The sequence below is a fragment of the Cyrtonyx montezumae genome, unplaced genomic scaffold (genome assembly GCF_038088225.1).
Source record: "Cyrtonyx montezumae isolate F1298 unplaced genomic scaffold, pur_monq_1.0 scaffold_43, whole genome shotgun sequence".
Classification (NCBI taxonomy): Eukaryota; Metazoa; Chordata; class Aves; order Galliformes; family Odontophoridae; genus Cyrtonyx; species Cyrtonyx montezumae.
In genome coordinates, this window is record NW_027072049.1 from 919,564 (window position 1) to 939,319 (window position 19,756).

General features: G+C 52.1%; 1 protein-coding gene across 2 annotated transcripts in view; it reads left to right on the forward strand.

Annotated features, from left to right (window-relative positions):
• The window catches only part of TANC2 (tetratricopeptide repeat, ankyrin repeat and coiled-coil containing 2), a 121,813-nt gene that overhangs the window by 15,059 nt on the left and 86,998 nt on the right, over window positions 1–19,756 (forward strand). For both annotated transcript variants that reach the window (XM_065747224.1, XM_065747225.1), the window contains exons 3-4: window positions 56–235; window positions 16,449–16,559. In XM_065747224.1, coding sequence (XP_065603296.1) covers window positions 56–235; window positions 16,449–16,559 — 291 coding nt within the window. The remainder of the gene's footprint in view (window positions 1–55; window positions 236–16,448; window positions 16,560–19,756) is intronic.

Genomic DNA, 19,756 nt, shown 5'->3' on the forward strand with positions numbered 1-19,756 from the left:
CAAACCCGTGGAGCCTTCCCCCCATCAGTGTGCTCTCTCTTTGTGTCCCTCCCAGGCACCTCAACAGAGAACGACTGTGCTTTCGAAGCAGACTACGCCATCCCGCCGCTCCCCGTGACCGAAGGTATGCAGCAGTTTCGGATTATGGAGGGCATGTCCCGCTCCCTTCCATCCTCCCCCTTACTCACACATCAGTCTATCAGTGTTCGGCTCCAACCCGTGAAGAAGTTGCCTGGTAAGGACTTTAAATAACATTCAGTGGGGGCTTTTTTGGTCCGTCGGTGCAAAATGTGTAAGGAGGCGTTGGTTACGCACAGTGGAAAGCGTTCCCAGCAGCTGTATAAGAACGTTATGCTGGAAGTTTAGAGGCTGGGAGAGAGCATCAGGACAGTGATGATGCTGTGTGGCAGAGGGATCTTTACAGAGGGTTTGTTTTATGTTGTTGCACTGTTTTGTTTAACTGATCTCCTGGGGTTTGGGCTGGAATACCTGATGATGTAAAAGCAGGTGGGTTTCCCAAAGCAGCTGGTGTTTAGCAGCCATTGAAAAGCCCATCGTATCCCTACTGGTTGGAGCTTTGGGAAGCTTGCTTCTTGCCTGAAATTGGACGTTTCTCTGTGCCCGTATTTAAATTGACCAGCCAGGGTGTTGTATTACACTGAGCGAACCCTCCAGACCGATTTTTAGCCAAAATCCTTGAGTCTGTGCTCGCTGCAGGCTGGCCTGCTGTGCTTCATGCCCTGCTGTTCCTGCCCACTGGTGAAAGGAGAAATTGAAAAGGGCTCAGTGCTCGCAGGTCCAGGCTGAGAGGTGTCCTCTTTGTGTGTTTCTTTCCCTGTTGTAATGGCTCATGGCCCGAGTCATGCCCGTGTCCCATGGATGGCTCAGCCCCAGCTGCCATCTCACATCTCTTACCAGCATGTCATCCCCCCTGTAGAGTTTCGTAGGACCGTGGACGAACCCTTAGAGATGGAGGGGACCTCTGAATGCATCCAGCCCAACCCTTCTTGTGGTGCTGCTGTTCTCTGCAGTGTGCAACAGGAGATAATGCTGTGGCAATGGGTGGGGATATGCTGGCTTGGGTCATTGCCCATCTGGATGTGCATTCAGCAGAGGGAGAGCAGAAGCTGTGGAGTTAAATCTGCTCCCCTGCATACATCTGCTCACCCAGCACCGTGGAACTGCTCTCTGTGAAGCTTTTTATTTCTTTGAGTAATTAGGGTTGTTGATGTGAGACACTTGAGATGAGGTGGAAGCAGGTAGCTGAAGAGCCTGTAAACCTTACAGGTTGCCTTCCTGGCTTTGTGTTAGCTGCCAGCTCTTCCTTTGGAGCTGCGTTCTGGTGGGGACAGCCCTGTGCATCCCTGGGAGACCCATTGGGAAGGTGGGTGCTTTGCACTTGGGTGCTTTTCCACTCCTTTAAATACCCCATCCCAAGCAGAGCCGACACAGCCTCACATCTCACACTCTGCTTTTGCACACGCACATCTTGATGTTTGCAGTGGAGCTCCGACACACTTGAAATTCAAAGCATGCATCTGCCTGTCGCTGGATTAGTGTGATTTTTGTAATTATTAGTTTAATTTACTGTTGGTACAGTGAAAGGAAGGTGTGTATTTCACATCCTCGTGCAGTCATGAGAGGAATTTGTTTGCTTTCATTGAGGCAACGTGTGAAGGAGCTGGAGAAGCAGCGTTGTTCTGCTGGTTGTTATTTGTAGCACTTAGCACATCACCTTGCCCATTTCTTCACTTTCTCATGTTTATTACCCATCCAAGAGCTCCCAAACGCTGAGCATTCCTGCAGCTGCAGGCAGAGGGGAAGGAAAATCAATGAGGAATTATCTAACTGCTTCGTGCTCTGTACAGCAAATCCATCCATGTCATCGTGTCCATATCTGCGGTGCTCGGACAGCAGGACAGTGCCCTTCGTGGCATAGGATGCTGTGTTGGCTCTGTGCATTTTTCCCCTGGAGATGTAGGGTCGGTTGCAGCAAGGCCCAGCTGTGCCACGCTCCTGTTTTGTGCTTTCTGCAGTTCTTTGGGGGTGGAAGTGGAGGGATTGGTTCCCAGTTGGAGGGCTGAAGTGCTGCAGGTGCCTCTGGGGTTGAATGCACATGTTCCCTGCGGGAGGAGCAGCACCAACAGGGCAGGAAGGCAGCTGTGGGGTTGGCCCTCTCTGTGGGCATCACCAGCATCCCTTCATTAGGGTCCCCTTTAGAACGAGAAGTGAGGCTGTATAGCACAGAGAAGCTTGTCCCGTAGACCCTGCAGCGCTGTCTGTTTATTTTGATGCCATCTTTCGAAGCGGTGGATCCTCTGATTTGTGCATGGGTCAGCATCGTGTCCACAGCACAGCTATGATTTCCACCTCGTGTTGAAAACCAACCCGTGGTGCCATGATTTCCACAGCAGAGGGCTGCCTTGCTCGCAGGCAGCCTGCTCCCTCAGTTTGCTGTATGTATCAGCCTGGTGCGGGGCTGGTAAATATTCAGCATGGCTTCAGTTTCCCCTCTGCTGAATTAATGAGAACCTGAGGTTGCACTGAGGGGTGAAGTAACAGCAAAATTTATGCTCTCTGTCCCCTCCTGCATTCGTAGCAGTGGGGCAGCAGTGCCTGAGGATGCTTTGGAGCAGTGTAAGCCACTCTGTCACTGCATTTGTTTGGTTTATTTCCTAATAAAGCCCAGTGGGAAGTGTGTCTGAGAAAGCAGCACTGAAGCACCAAACAAACCCAGATCAGTGCTTGCAGCCCAGGTGAGCGTGCAGAAAGCACCGTTCTGGTTTCCCTGCAGGTACATTGGTGCTTGGAAGTGGCTGTGCTTGATATGCAGCACTGTTACACCTCATTGCACATTACAGACAGGGCAGTGCATCGCATCCCCTGGAGGAGGCACTGCTGTGCAGGGGATGTTGCAGAGACAGTGGTGTGGGGTGCTGCCCTGAGCCCCACCCCTGGGGCTGGAGGTGCCGTTGCCATATGCACACTCGGGGTTGTTTTTATTCCTCGCTGTCCTTGGCTATTTTGAATGTTTCTGTTGGGTAACAGGTTGCAAACTGAATTCTTTCTGAGTGGGAGCATTGCTATAGGCTTTAAATAGTGCATGCTGAGCGGGGCTTTTGGAGCGACCTGTTTGTCAGCTCTCAGTGCAGGAGCTGCAGCTCCTGTGCTCGCAGTGTGCTGTCTGTGCATTCATTGGGTGAAAGACATTGACAGCAGCATCAAATAATAAGCTTTCCCCCTGGTAGTGCAAGGTAGCGTGTTTTTCTTCACGGATAACAGTGCAAAATAGTGTGTTTTTCCCCTCCATGCTGCAGCGTGGGGTCTGAACCGTGGCTGTGCCTTAGCTCGCTACGGCAGCTGTGCACTGAGCTGCCTTTCAGTGCTCCCATGCACCCGGGGATGCTCTGTCCCCAGCACAGTGCTGGTGCTGCAGGTTGGTGCATCACAGTGCTCCTTGAGCAAGAACAAACCTTCCTTTGGGGCACCATCAGCTCAGTGCCATTCCCTTTGTCATTTCATGGAGTTGGAAGCACCACAAAACCACCTCGCTCCGCTGTGATCTGTGCAAGGCTCCCCACACATGCACCTCCTGCTTCCAGTGAACAATGAGAAGGGGACGCTGCAGCTTTAAAGCATCCGAGGGCCGACAGCCTCTTGGTATAAATTGTTCCCAGAATCCATGTCACAGCTCCTTATATGGGGCTGCTTTTTTTCTCTCCGTTGCCATGCCAACCGCAGCACTGCACCATTCATCGGCTCAGGTCCTGGGCTGCATCGCTGCCCCTCTGCTCACTCCGAAACGTTCCGGGAGCGTCGGTGGATCGTTGGCCCCACGGTGCTGTGCCATCATTTCACAGCTCCTTCCACAATTGGCTCAGGGAAAGAAAAAAAAGAAAGGGCAAATTAAATGCCGGCGGAGCGAGAAACGGTGTAGAAACCCTTCTGTTGTCCCCCAAGGGAGGCATGTAGTCTACGTTTGCTGCCGCATTCTGGAAGGAAGGAAGGGCTCTTCAATAGCGAGAGGATTAATGAAGAGAGGGAGCTGTATCTTGGTGCTCCTGGAACCATCTCAGAGCCCACTCCGTGGGGACAGTCAGGACGCAGAGGTGATGTGCACTGGGGGGCACTGAGCTGCCGTGGGGAGCGGGAGCTGTCACCTGCACCGCAGCCCTGGGCTGATGGCGTGGAGCTGCACGGGGCTGGGTGGAGGGTCTGGGCTGTGTGTCCAGGCTGTGAGTCTGGGTTGTGGGTCCAGGCTGAGGATGAGTGTTCTGTGGGTCTGGGCTGTGTGTCCAGGCTGTGAGTCTGCGTTGTGGGTCTGATCTGTGAGTCCAGGCTGCAGGTCTGGGCTGTGGGGCCGGGCTGTGCATCTGCTCTGTGGGTCCAGGCTGCAGGCTTGGGAGTGCTCTGTTGCATTGGGACCCGCTGCCCTCCTGCTGCAGCATTGCATAGTTGTGGGTGCTGGGAGAGAAAACAAAGCCCTGTGAATATCAGCACCGCTCTCTTGCATGCACTTGCATTGAAATTGTGGGAGGCTTTGCTAGGGCTCCTTTAGCTCTGCAGAAAATTGATGTAGAATAAGAGGGCTGAGTGCTTGGTGCTGCCATGGAAGCCATTAGGTGGCTTGTGGTGTAAGGGCAGGTTTTGCTGCTTTGGGTGTTTATCTTTTGGTCATTGCAATAGTTTTACATAACCCTGAGCTTGTCTCCTGCTCGGAGAGGTGAGGATTGCAACGTACAAAATATAAAATGAATGTGCGCTGAAAAACATTCCACTTTCTCAGTGTTGTTCCTGAAGTAGAACAGATCTACTGAGGAGCGGGCTGAAAATAATCCACCGGGGACATCAAGGATGGTATTTTTGGCTTTAGAGCAATGGCATCAAGATGAGGAGGTGTTTAATCGGTGCTGCTGGGAAGAACAGCAGTACAGCAGTGATTATTTGCAAGGTGTGGTTTGAGGAATAGCACTTGGTGCTGGTGCTGCACCTGCTGTCACTCCTGAGTGTTTCGGTACCATACTGATTGCAGCACGGTCACATTTTCCCTGTTGCTTTCCATAGCTGTCACTCTGGCAGCTTGGCATGGGTTGGGAAGGGGTGTTGTTGTGTTGGAGTGGGGGTGGGATGGAGGCCTGCTCCTGGTGAGCCCAGCAGCGTTCAGTGCCGCCTGCTTCGGGATGCCACCTTTATCAAGATGCATCATTCACTTTCCATTTAATTTTCCCTAATCCATCGCCATCCTGAGCAATCTAGAGGCTTAGCACAACCCAGAACCTTACATAATGTCAGAAGGGAGACTTAATTGCATCTCAAAAAGAGAGGCAGAAGATGTGCATGCAGTGATTTCAGGCCCTGTATTCTCATCCTGCCCCGTACCCCAACCCGGGGTGGCACGTTCTGGGCTGGGGGCTCCTCTTGTGTCAGCTCCCACTGTTCTTCCATAGGAATCCATCCTTCACATGTAGACTCGTGATTTGCTGTGGCACAGTTAGGTGGGACCCAGCTGGGCATGGGAATGCATTGCATATGAAGGGACTGATGAAAATCCTAAAGCAGAATTAGCACATGTTTTCCAAGACAAGAGCCACGTTCTGCAGAGCAGAAGTCACAGTGGGCACAGAAGTCACAGAGCCTCCTTTTCCTGCCAGGACCTTCCTGGTTTGCTCTTCCTTTCCTGGCTGAGGGATGTGTGCAGTGCATGGGTGACACCATCGCCGTGTCACAGCTGGGGAGGGAGCTGGTGGCTTTTGGTTCCTGGTGGCTTTTGGTTCCTGGTGTTTTGTGTATGGCTGAACTGAGGGGGAAGGCCAGAGGTCGGTGCTCAGTGCAGTAGCATTTAACAGACCCATCACCCTGAGCTGTGCTGTGGAGCTCGGAGCCAGCAGCCTGTCCTCATCTCACACCCGTGCTGCACAAAATGGAGCATCTGTCATCGCTGCGCTTCTGCTGGTGGGAATTTCCAGGCGTAGCAGTGAGGTTCCTCGGGCTGGAGGAGGTGTTGTGGGGAGCAGGGATGTGGGGTTGAACTGGGGGGGAGGTGCTGCGGTGATGTGGAGTTGGACCAGGCTGCCCACACCCACGGCACTTCCCAGCAGGCTTGGGGTGCATCATGCACTGAGCAGAGGGCCTCAGAGCATGGCTTTGGGAGCAGCCCGTCCCCAGCTGGGCTGGGTGCTTCCTCAGCCCTTCTGCTGTGTCACAGCCGTTGTGTGAGCTCGGCCTGTGCCCTGTGCAGTCACCCTGAGCTGTTTGTGGGGGTGTTTGCCCCGAGACCGGCCACTGCTTCTGCCAAGCGCTGTGCTGTGGGGTTGGCACCACAGTGGGTGATCATAGAATGGCTTGGGATAGAAGGGACCCCAAGGATCATCAAGTTCCAGCACCCCTGCCAAAGGCAGGGCCACCAGCCTCCAGATCTAGGATAGACCAGGTTACCAAGGGCTCCATCCAACCTGGTCTTGAGCAGCTCCAGGGATGGGGCATCCGCAGCCTCTCTGGGCAGCCTGTTCCAGCACCTCACCACTCTCTGTAATGAACTTCCCCCTAACATCCATTCTAAATCTTCCCTCCTTGAGCTTAAAACCATTCTCCCTTGTCCTATCACTATCTCCTTTAGTAAACAGTTGATTCCCCTCCTGTTTATAATCCCCTTTTAAATACTGGAAGGCTGCAGTGAGGTCTCCTCGCAGCCTTCTCTTCTCCAGGCTGAACAATCCCAGCTCTCTCAGCCTGTCTTTGTATGGGACGTGCTCCAGCCCTCTGATCATCTTCATGGCCCTCCTGTGGACCCTCTCCAGCAGCTCTGCATCTTTCCAATATTGGGAGCCCCAGACCTGTATGCAGTACTCCAGGTGGGGCCTCACGAGGGCAGAGCAGAGTGGGACAATCACCTCACTGACCCTGCTGGCCACCCCTCTTCTGATGGAGCCCAGGACACCATTGGCCTTTGAGCTGCAGGAACACACTGCTGGCTCATGGTCCAATTTTCATCCACCAGGACCCCCAGGTCCTTCTCCACAGGGCTGCTCTCAAGGAGTCTTCCTCCCAGTCTGTGTACATATCTGGGGTTACTCCAACCCAAGTGCAACACGTTGCACTTTGCTGTGTTGAACCTCACGGGGTTTACCTGGGCCCATCTTTCGAGTTTGTTCAGGTCCCTCTGAATGGCTTCACTTCCTTCTAATGTGTCAGCTCAGGTAATTTGCAGCGTGATGCCATGTGCTGATGCTCCCTGCCCTGACTGCTGTCCATATGGGCTGATCTGGGAGCAGAGGTGGATCCATGGCTCTGCATGGCTGCTTCAGGCCCTGCTCCATGGTGGCTCCCACTGCTCGTGCCATTGTGTAGTTCTGTCCTCAGACTGTGGCTGCATTAACAGTGTCCTGAGTCAAAAGGGACCCACAGGGGTCAGAGTGGTACCAAGGATGTCTTTGGCCTCGTGTTCCCATATATCTGCTTACCTCTGTGCTGTAAACCTTTGGCAAACTATCCGTGCACCTCAGAATAGGAAATAGTGTAATCCGTCCCTCTGCTGTTCACTCAGCCAAGACATAGCACCGTGCTTGTTACCAGGATGCGGCTCGTGATGGGTTTCTCCGAGCAGATGATGCGTGTGCATGCGTTTTGAAACCAGCTGCTTTCTTATTCGGGCGTCAGCTTTTTTAGTAGTTGAAAGAAGCAGCCTTAAAATATCAGCTCGGTGCTGAACTGCGGCACAGCCGCCCTCAGTGCTGCCACCTCCGCACGGAGATGGGCAGCGAAGACGATGCGTCCCACAGCGAAGTGGAACAGGAAAACGAATCAGCTTCAACGAATCTGATGTGATGCTTTGACCAGAGAGGGGGAAGGGAGGGATCCTGATTTTGGAGAATCATAGAATAGATGAAAGGGACCCTCTGATGCAGCTGCCCTGCACTGAGCAGGGACGTCCACAGCTCCAACCCAGCCTGACCTTGGGGTCTGCATGGATGCCCCCACCTCTCTGGGCAAAATTCTCAACACTGACTCCTTGTCTTTATTAAACCAGGTGTTTAGGCTCCTGAAAAGTGTTGTGTTGTAACCAAGCACTGTTTGACACAGCCTGGGGATGTTGCCTGCAGAAATCCTTGTGTCCCTTGGAGCAGACCCTGTGGATACCATGTCCCTCCCCATATGGAGGGGGCAGGGGCTGCTGCTGGCTGCCTGATGTCCCTGCAGCCCACTCATGGTCAATTTTAAATGTGGTCATGTCTTATCATAGAGCCATGCTGTCATTAAGGTTGGAGAAGACCTGTGAGATCATCCATTCCAGCTTCCAGCCCATCCCACGGTGCCCACCTTCCTCCATCCACCCAATCTGAGCTCCAGGATCGTGTTCCTGACTCAGTCAGGTTGTACAGGCAGAGGTGTGGGAGTGGGATGGGAATTTTGGGAGGGATTAGAGCATTCCTCAGAGCTTTTCTTCACGCAGGAGTGGAGATGCAGCTCGGTGCCCACTGGGGCTGCTCTGGAGCAGACGGATTCCAGCCTCCCCCGTCACACACAGGCAGGTTGCATAAGGGGATGAGAATAACTCCACGATGTCTTCTAGTAAAGGGATTGCTTTGCAGAACATACGGACTGGCTTTTGTCTTGTATCACATCTGTTAGAAGTTTCTATTTGGGAAGAAGGCATTTGTGCATGTATAAATAGGTGGTTGTGTTGAAACGTGCTTGCTGATGGTCAGGTACCCAGCTCTGCTGTGCAGTAAGGGCCTAAACATTGCACATTTATTTATCATACAATGGTTTGGGTTGGAAGGGACCTTTGAGGTCATCCTGTTCCAACCCCTCTGCTGTAGGTGAGGATGTATTTATATGCCCACATTTAAAGTTCTGCTTTCATGTTTACGTCCAGCATGCTTAGCATACAGCGTGGTTATCACAGGTGCAAAGACAAACTGACATCAAGAAGAAATAAGAAACCTTTTCCTTCCCCACGTCCCCACCTGTGGGTGATTTATGATGGCACTTCTGTGTGTTCTGATGGCTCAGTGCTGGCAGTGCTGTGTTGATGGTAATTAAGCTGGCTGGGGGAGCCTGCAACACCCACCTTGATGGTTTTCAGGTGGTGAGCAGCAGGAGCACGGGGCATTGCTGTGGGTGACCCCAGAATGCTGCATTGTGCACAGAGAGCAGCAGGAGGGCAGGAGCTGCTATCTTCGTGGGGTTCTGGTGTTGGCTCAGAGTCCTGGGAGCTTCTGCTTTGGATTTTGGTCTCTATGTTGGTAAACTCAAGGTGAGGAGCTTTGTTTTAGGGATAGAGCAGTCCCTGTAGCTGCTGCCAGCAAAGAAACATAGAACTAAAATAGGTTCCTATCAATTGCACAACATCGTGTGCATGCCAGTGTAATTACAGGCCTGCCTTTATCAGCTGAACCAATGGCGTTAGTTTTAGCATAGCAACATTTAACAACTGACAAATACATAGTTAAATCACTTCACCTGTTTGCATATTTTCACTTCATTGTAATTTCTGTCAGCCCATCCTCTATGCAGTCCTGTTTGGGGAGCAGCTGTGTGCTTCAGCACGTGGTCAGATATCTTCGCCCCGGCCTTGCCCGGCTGCTGCGGCCCCGCGTGATGGCAGGGGGGAATGAACTGGGGTTCATTCATGCTTTGCTCCCAGCCTTGGCCCTGCCACATCTGTGCAAACACTTCAGTGTGGCTGTATAACTGGGTGCCTACCTTTGATCATCCCTGGCTTGTTGTAAAATATTTAAATAATGCATCAATATTCATGCTTTCTTGCATTGCTGTCTAGAGCAGATAAATCCCTTTTGTTGTTGTTCTTCAGATCCCTTGCGGGACTTCTCTCTAAACTGGGGAGGTTTGGATTTGAAGGGTGGATTTGATGGATTGAGAACTGGTTGGTTTGTTGCAGCCGAAGGGCTGTTCTATGACTGGGTGGGGGTTGGACACAAGTGGTGTTCCCCAAGAGTTGATCTCGGGACCACTGCTCCTGAACATCTTCATCAATGACATAGCTGTTGGAATTGAGAGCACCCTCAGCAGTTGGCAGACACCGAGCTGAGCAGTGCAGTCGATATGTTGGAGGGACAGGAAGCCATCCAGAGGGACCTGGACAGGGCTGGAGAAGTGGGCCCACGTGAACCTCATGAGGTTCAACAAGGCCAAGTGCATGCTGCTGCACTTGGACCGGGGCAGTCTCAGGTATTCATACAGACTGGGGGAAGCACTCCTGGAGAGCAGCCATGCAGAGAAGGACTTGGAGGTCCGGGGGGATGAGAATCTGCACATGAGGCAGCAGTGCACGTGTGCAGCCCAGAGGACTAACGATATCGTGGGCTGCGTTAAAAAAGGGGTGGTCAGCAGGGAGAGAGGGGATTGTCCCCCTCTACTCAGCTCCTGTGAGGCCCCATGTGCAGTACTGCATCCAGGCTGGGGACTCCATCACAAGAAGGGCACAGAGCTCTTGAAATGAGTCCAGAGGAGGGACATGAAAATGATCAGAGGGAGTACCTCTCCTATGGGGAAAGGTTGAGGGAACTGGGTTTGTTCAGCTTGGAGAAGGGTGTGGGGAGATCTCATTGTGGTTTTCCAGTACTTGAAGGGAGCATACAAACAGGAGGGAGAATGGCTGTTCACATGGGTTGGTAGTGATAGGACAAGAGAGAATGGTTTTGAACAGAGACAGAGGAGACTGAGGATGGGTATTGGGAGGAAGTGTATCACTCTGAGGGTGGTGACACACTGGAACAGGTTGCCCAGAGATGCTGTGAATGCCCCATCCCTGGAGGCATTCAAAGCCAGGCTGGATGTGGCTCTGGGCAGCCTGCTCTCGTGGTTGGTGACCCTGCCCACAGCAGAGGGTTGAAGCTACATCATCTTTGAGGTCTTGTCCAACCCATGCCATTCTATGATTTTGTGATGCAGCATCTCACTGACTTGCCGGGTCACATATTCGTGTCAGCAGAGCTGGGTGTAAATGGAAATGGAAGGAAGAGCTGTGCAAAAAAAACACCAGAGGAACAGATACTCCATGCAGATCACTCTGCTGCTGGGAGAGGTTGTGCTGCACACGCTCATTTCTTTGGGAGGAATCACCAGTGAAATGCTTGGTAGTGCTTTTCTTCAGTGCCCTGACCAATGTGTGATGAAAAGCCCCAGCACTAAAGCAGAAATGCCCCGCGGGGCACTGCAGTGACACTCAGCATTCAGAGGAGGAGGAGAACGTGGTTGGAGGAAACTCTCACGTTCCAAGGAAAGCTGGGAATCGTTTTTTCCTTTCTTTGGTCCTCCTGAAATGCAGCAGCTCCCTACAGAGAAGAGGAAAACACAGTTCCTTCAGTTCCTGCTCTGGATTTCTCTCATGGAAACTGATCTGGAAATCTGAGCTCTGTGCTTCCCCATTTCAGCCCTCGGGTTGGGATAACGGGCACGCTTCCTATTTCCAAACAGCAGTTTAATGGGGTTACCCTTACTTTGATCACAGGGACTGAGTGCTTCACTTCTTTCCTTAGAACAAAGTCCCCTCACTGCGTATCCAGGTCACCTTGGGTAGCTGTGCTCATTTTTGGCCCCCGAGCTGCTGAGAGCTGCCAGGGGCTGAATGGCAGCGCCATGCTCCAGCACGCGTCTTGTGTTGCGCTCTCCTCTCATCTGCTTTAAATTTAACTTTTAATGAAGCAAAACTGTTGGGGAAGGGGAGGAGGGAGGTGAGGAACGTTTCTGCGGCAGCACTCCCGTTTCTGCCATTCAGAGGATTCCGTGGGTTTTTGAGCAGAACGTCCGTGGGCTGAAAATGCTGACGGCGTCATCGCATCCCGGAGTCCCAGGTCTTCGTCCTCCACTTTTGTAGTTTAACTGGAGTCTGAAACATGAAAAGGCACTGAATGTATAGGGATGTCTGCAGGCCTCTATTTGGGAAGCTGAAGCGAGCAGCGCTGGCTTCTTCTTCATCTTTCCTCCTCCCTTGGAGTGCTGCAGGGAACACGCATGGAATTTGTACTCAGCTGATCCAGAAGATCCTGAGAAGGAGAATTTTAGATGGGAAATGACGTGGAGAACTACCACTGTGGCACAGCTCTGAGCCATCAAAACCCATCTCCCAGGTTTGGATGGGAAGATGAAAGCACTGTCCCCTCCTCCTGCAGCATCAGTACTTGAGACGCTGCTCCTCAGGTCTGTTTTCCCTGTGGAGATAAAGGCTTCTTTTGGTAGTCCATGTTGGAAATAAATTTATCAACAGAGAAAGAAGGACACTTTCCTCCCTTCCCCTTTCCTCCCCCCCTTCCCCTTTCCTCCCCCCTTCCCCTTTCCTCCCCCCCTTCCCCTTTCCTCCCCCCCTTCCCCTTTCCTCCCCCCCTTCCCCTTTCCTCCCCCCCTTCCCCTTTCCTCCCCCCCTTCCCCTTTCCTCCCCCCCTTCCCCTTTCCGCCCCCCCTTCCCCTTTCCGCCCTCCCTTCCCCTTTCCTCCCCACCTTCCCCTTTCCTCCCCCCCTTCCCCTTTCCTCCCCCCTTCCCCTTTCCTCCCCCCTTCCCCTTTCCTCCCCCCTTCCCCTTTCCTCCCCCCTTCCCCTTTCCTCCCCCCTTCCCCTTTCCTCCCCCCCTTCCCCTTTCCTCCCCCCCTTCCCCTTTCCTCCCCCCTTCCCCTTTCCTCCCCCCCTTCCCCTTTCCTCCCCCCCTTCCCCTTTCCTCCCCCCCTTCCCCTTTCCTCCCCCCTTCCCCTTTCCTCCCCCCTTCCCCTTTCCTCCCCCCCTTCCCCTTTCCTCCCCCCCTTCCCCTTTCCTCCCCCCCTTCCCCTTTCCTCCCCCCCTTCCCCTTTCCTCCCCCCCTTCCCCTTTCCTCCCCCCCTTCCCCTTTCCTCCCCCCCTTCCCCTTTCCTCCCCCCCTTCCCCTTTCCTCCCCCCCTTCCCCTTTCCTCCCCCCCTTCCCCTTTCCTCCCCCCCTTCCCCTTTCCTCCCCCCCTTCCCCTTTCCTCCCTCCCTTCCCCTTTCCTCCCTCTCTTCCCCTTTCCTCCCTCCCTTCCCCTTTCCTCCCTCCCTTCCCCTTTCCTCCCTCCCTTCCCCATGTTAGCATGTAATGTCATTATTTTAAGTTCAATTTTTTAAAACCTATGTGATCTCTAAGGTCCCTCCCAGCCCAACCCCCACTGCTGCTCTGCTTGCTGCTAACTGCTTTATTCATGCTGCAGCAAAATGAACCAGGTGCTGTCTGCTGTCCCCTTCCTGTGACTCGACCCTCAGCAAAACTGGAAGCAGTGTGCTTCTGTGGGGTGTAGGCATGGAGGTGTGCAAACTGCAATCAGAGCACAGAGTTAATTAGTGCAGATCCACTGTGCCCGCAGCGCTTTGTTCCATCAGGTCATGCCACGCTTATAGCTCTTTTTTTTTTATTAGCAAATCGTTCCTTTCAGAGCAAAACTGAGCTTAGTAAATGAAGCCTTTTGGTGATCCATGGTAATTTCCTTTTATCAGTGCTTTTTCCTATAAAGAAAACCTTTTTTTTTTAAAATGCTAATTCATCTATAAATTTCATGACAGTAAGAGAATGCAGGAGAATTATGACTCTCAGCAGGCTGAAGCACAGCACTGTGCTAGTGGAGATAAAGTGATTATTCAGAAGGAGTAGAGGCTTGCTGGTTTTGTTCCATTTTTATTTGGTAGCTTCATTGCAGATCACTGCTTTTGTTGTAAATCCATCTTTGCCTGTGCAGTTCACCCCTTGCTGTTCTGGAGTCTGATCTTCGGTTGTTGGTGACGGTGTTGCACTTGGTGGCCTTGTGAGTACTGGGAAGAATTTGCTGTGAAAAGAGGAGGAAGGAGGACATGGCTGCTCCTGGTGGAAGGTGGCCCACCTGCTGCATGAGGTTCATAAATAAGGCAGCTCGTTAAGCTTCAGAGTGCTCACCCTAGTGATGGTTTTGCATTATGCCGTGAATTCCTGTCCTGGGATGATCATCACTTCCCTCAAAGAGGAAAAACTCCTCTCAAAGTCAAACAAAGTTTTATTTGCACTGAGGGGAGGGTTTGGGGTTTTGCTGTGGTCAGCAGTGCAGAGTCTGGGTGGAGAGCTGTGAGCAGTGGTGTTCCCCAGGGGTGGGTGCTGGGTCCGGTCTTGTTCAGTATCTTCATGGACAACCTTGACAAGGGGATGGTGTCCACCCTCAGCAAGTAGGTGACAATAGAGAGTTAGGAGGAGTGGCTGGCATGCCAGGAGGCCGTGCTGCCATCCAGCAGGACCTGGGCAGGCTGAAGGGCAGGGCAGTAAGAAACCAGATGATGTTTAACAGAAGCCAAGTGTAGAGTGTTGCACCTGGGATGGAGTAACCACGTGCACCAGAACAGGTTGGGGGCTGGCCCATGAGAGAGGAGCTGTGTAGAGAAGGACCTGGGGGTCCTGGTGGGTGACAGGTTGGTCATGAGTGTGCCCTGATGGCTAAAAGGGACCCTGGGGCCCTGGGGTGCATTAAAGGAAGTGTGGCCAGCAGGTTGAAGGAGGTGATCCTCTTCCTCTGCCGTGGTGAGGCCTCACCTGGAGTACTGTACCCAGTTCTGGGCTCCCTGGTACAAAACAGACAGGGATCTCCTGGGAGGAGTCCAGCAGAGAGCACAAAGATGGGGCAGGGCCTGGAGCATCTCCATGTGAGGAAATGCTGAGTGACCTGGAGATGAATATTTTCCTTCAGCATTTAGATGAAAAATGATGAAAGAGGTTTCTAGGTTTATGGCATTCCTGTCTTTATTTTTTCCAATAGACATCTATGCCTGCAGGCAAACCTGTCAGATGATCTTCACTTGGATGAGGGACAGCAGCAGTGTTCTGCATGAGGATCCCCCTCTCACCCAGTGGGGTTACATAGGAGTGAGGGGATGCTCTGCTTTCATGAAGGTTACAGATATTTGGAATGAAAGAAGCGATTGGGGGTGGGACTCGATGATCTCTAGAGGTCCCTTCTAGCCCCTACATTTCTGTGATTGCTCTGTGCCCCTCCCCAGAGAGGATGGTGTTCATGTGAGCCTTACTTAGCAAGTTTGAGCAGGACCCTCAGGTTGGCTTTCCTCAATCGTGTGTCCTTTTTGTGCTTTTCTCTCCTGTTTTTTTCCTTCCTCTTTGGCTTTGTAGCTCAGTTGTAGTGGACAGCCTTCAGTCCCAGCCCAGTTGTGGTCATCAACATCTCCAACCGTGAGCAGCAGTTCTTTCCAGTGGAGCATTGCTTGGGTGTCACAGCAGAAGTGTACGGCCCTGGCGTCAGCCTGGAACAATGAACTCAGGATGTGCTATTGCAGTTGTAAGGATGACTGCTAGTTGTGGCTGCAGCAAAGCAGCTGTACCAGACCTCACTGGCAGAAGTGCAGCTTCACATGAAATACTAGCACGTGTCTCTGTGCAGAATCATGGTTCCCTACAGCTTTGTGACCCCGGCAGCTATCGACACATTCGTGCCTGCATCTGGCGCCCGACCGTTCTGCTTTATGTGCGTGAGAGCAAAGCCTGTCCTGAGCTTCAGCCCCAGATGTGGTGTTGAGGGCAGGAGGAGGCTGAACGTGGTGCCCAGGAGGGCTGTCACACTGAGCAGGGCAGGCAGGAGTTGGGAGAGCAGCTTTTCAAGTTGGCCTTTCACTTCAATGGGCAGTGAGCGCAGCTGGGAAACGCAGCCCCGTCACCTGCACACAGCTTGCTCCCCAGTTCTGTTTCTCTGGTCTGGCAGAAATGTTTAAAAGCTTTGTGATAATTGCGTTCTAGAAATAATTACTGCACTACCAACAAAAAGGGGCACGGCACTTTGTAACTGAATTTCAGGGCTCAGTTCAGTGCTGTGTGGTGCCGGTGCTGCTTTGCTCCGGGGCACTTCGCCTTTTCCCAGCTCTTCCTTTCATTCCTTTGAATCATTTCTGGATTTACAAGGGTCAAAGTGAAGCACTCGGGTCTTCTCCTTCTGGGCAGCATTGATTTCCATCTGATCATCCCCAGGGAGTGCCACACCTGTGGGATCAGACTTCTGCAGTGCTTCAAAATGGGTTTATTTTCCTGGTTGTGCAGAGGAAGCAATCACTGAGTATGGAATTCATGTATTTGTTTCAGCATTTTGGACTTCAGTAACTGCAACCCCATTGGGCTCTGCATCCCTCTCTGCCACCTCAGCCCTTTATATGGCAGAGTGCTCTTTGCTTCCTATAAAAGATGAGTTAGAGTGGGAAGGAAACAGGGAAGTGCTGTGGAAGATCAGGAGCGTGCCGCAGCCCTTCATGCTCTGCAGGCTGCAGCCTGGAAGTTTGAACCCGGGCCATCTCCTTTGTAAAGAATGCAGATAATGCTTTTTTATATATTTTTTTTTCTGCTGAAAAAAAACGGGGGGGAGGTGGGTAACCTGATCTGAGTCTGACAGTGTCATTAAGTGCTTCCATCTGTTGCTTGCTGTTTCCCTTACTCATGAGCCCTCTTTCTCTCTCCCCCTCCTTCTCCTTAGCCCCTCTGAGGAAAGCAAAGTTTGTTGAGAGCCCTCGCATCCCCGAGTCTGAGCTCGGCTCACCAACGCTCTCTTCAGCACAGAAACTGGACGTGGATGCGTACTGCCCCGGTAAGCTGCATGCAAAGGCATTTGGAGAGGGGGAGCTGGCAGCTCTGGGCTGGAGGAGCACTGCGTGTAGTGCAGCTCTGTTGTATGGCTGGTGGATGGGAGCTGCACAGCCCCGCTGCGCTGAGCTGGCAGCGCAGTGTTGGTTTTTTCACTGCTGCCCGTTCACACGTGCTGCTTGCCACGTGCTGCAGGTGAGCTGCGTGGCTGCTCCCCCCCCTGGGGTAGTGCAGGAGATGGGGATTGTTGATTATAGGAGGTGAAAGTGATCCAGTGAGCTTGAAATTTCATTTTTAATGCTGGCTCTCAGAGGGGCTGGAATGAGAACGCGTTTTGGAGCGATCCTTGCACGAACTGATGTGCAGCTGTGCAGTCTCATTGAGCCTGCACCCAGGAAATAGTGCAGATGGTCAGAGCCTGTAGGGTGTTCACAGCTGGGGAACTGAGTGAGCCGTGCTTGGGGTGCAGACTTTGTTCAGTGTGCTTTGTTTGAAAGGGAGTTCTTAGATAAAAAAACAGTCTCTGTGTTCAAAAGTGCCTCCTCCAGACCAGAGCTGCAGTGAAAAGTGCTCTTCCTTTGTCAAAGATCATGAATTACTTCAAATTTTGTTGTTGCAGCCCTTTCTGCTTCCTAACTGAATAGCTTCTACTCCCCTGTTTGTAATTGTAAGTAATTACAACTTGTTACGATTGCACCTGCAGAGAATTAAAGTTGTAAATCTGGCTTTAAAGCAGAAATCCCATATTCCACACTCATGGCACCTCTCCCAGATGTGTGCCTCGTCCTTCTGTCCCAGCTCCATGTGCCTGTGGTTTGGGGGTGGGCATCCTCCTGAAGCACACAGTCCTGGGTGCTGATGGTGGCATTACCTGTTATCATTATATATATTTTTTGCCTTTTGATCTCCTTTTACTGCCAGTGGAGTGATCTTAAAGGGGATGTGGGATTTCCTCACGCCTCTTCAGTGAAGAAACTTGAAGCCTCATGAGGGAATAAGGAAGGGAGAGGAAAAGAGTGAGTTGCCATAGGGTGTGCTGCTGCTTTGGTGTCGTGGCTGACACGGGGAGGGAGTGTTCATGACAACCCTGGGAGAGCACTGAAAGGAGTCCTCAGGGAAATGATTTCTGGAGCTGTTCCTGGAGAAAAGGTGTGCAGTGTACAGGGATTCTGCTGTGTTCATAGATTCATAGAGTTGTTAAGGTTTGGAAAGACCAAGACCAGGTTGAATGGGGCTCTGGGCAACCTGGTCCAATCCCAGACCTGGAGGTTGGTGGCCCTGAGTGTGGCAGGGGGTTGGAAGCTGGTGATCCTTGGGGTCCCTTCCAACCCAAGCCATTCTGTGACTCTTTGAGTCTACGAGGACCGCTGGGATCACCAGGTCTAACCACTGAGCCATCTCCATGATGCCCACCAAACTTGTGTGAGGGAAAGAACAGAGATCTGGACAGAGACAGCCTGTGATTGTAGGTGATGCCCATCTGCTGGTGGGAAGGGGGAGGAAGGGTGGCTTGATCCCATCTGGAACTGTGGCAAAGCCAACAGGCAGCACCTGGAATCAGCTCTCCATGGAGTTCCAGCTCCTTCCCACAAAGCTATTCTTGCTTTGTCCTGCTCAGTGATGCATGCCTCCTGCGAGGGGTGTTCATGGTGTCAACCTGAGCATCTGCAGGAACAGAATCAAGGTTGCTCAAAGTTGAAGAAAAAGAAAAAAAGGTTGGAGGTCTGCAGGAGCTGAGCGCTGGGGTGGAGGTGGAGGGGTTTGCAAAGTGATCCCTGACAAGTGATGTCAGCTGCATGCTTAAAGGCAGTTTAAAACATTCAGTAGTGATGAGCAGAGAGCATTATCTGCTGTGCACCTAGGAATGATCACTTCAGTTTGAGGTGCCTGAAGGTGGTGCTCAGTGCTGTGTTAAGGCTGCAGCTGATTTGGGGACGTTTTGGGAGGGGGTTTCCTCAGCAGCCATCATTGCAGCCATGGGGAAGGGTTCCTTCATTGTGCTGCAGTGTGAATCAGTGTGCACTCACTGCTGGAATTGTGGAAGGAGCAGGAGGGGCCAGGCAGTGTCATATGTGGGGAGGGCAGAAATACATTTCTCAGAGCTATTTGTGTACATGTTTCTGTGACTGCATGGCCCTTAGGTTGGGGGTAACCCTGCCCTCCTGCACGTCCAGGTGGTGAAGGAGCTGTTGCTTGCCTTCTGGCTTGGTGCTGCCACTCTGTCCCCTTTCCCTTGTTCAAGCATGATGTCTCAGTTTGATCTCTGTGCTGTGGAGCCGTGCTGGAAGCACTCTGAGATGGATGGATGGTGCTTTCAGGGAATTGCCTTTCCTCTTAGATCCACAGTGGCAGTTGAGTTTTGTGTGATTTATTGCCTTGTCGTTGGGTTTCAAAGGCCAAGTGCATTCCAACATTATCTTTTAATGAGATTAAATCCTTCTTCGGAAGAAGCAGTCAGGGGGTGTCTGCTTTCCTGGGGGTCTCCTTCCATTCCTTGAAGTGGGGTCCTTTTACAGAGCCCCGGACAGTGAGGGCTGACCTGGAGGCTTCCCACTGCCATGCTGTTCCTGTTCATCCCATGGCTCCTTTCTCTCTTTGGGCCATAGAATCTCTGAGGGTGACATCTTCTTTCTGCTTCTTTCTTTTCTTCATGTAAACATGTGAGGTTTTTCACTTCACAAAACCATGAGCTTCTCTCAGACACAAACAGCACCTTTTCCACGGGGGGCAAGTGAACCAGAGCTGTGCTTGTAGGTTTTGTGGTGCTTTGCAGGCAGTAAGTCAAATAAAAATCTCCAAATAAAACATCAGCCAGCAGGATCCATGTCTGACCTCTGCCACACCAGACAGTGACAGGCTGGGAGGAAGGCTGGAAATGATCAGACCAACCACGGCCTGACAAATGCTGTTACTGGGGAGTCCTGTGGCTGGCTTGGCATTCTCCTGCCCACTGACCTGGAGGGAATGGGAAATCATTGCAAACAGCCCTAATTGCAGTGGTTGTGGCCATTCCCTGCTTGGTTGCTATGGGAGCCATCGATGTCTCTTGGGTTCATCTTCAGAGGACAGCACTGTTTTCTGTCATGATTCAAGGTGGGAAGAGCCTCACAGGTTGGGGTTCTGCCATGAGAGCATGTATAGAGCTCACAGAACCATTGATTGGAGAAGAAGGCCTTTAGGACCATCAAGCCCAACCATCAG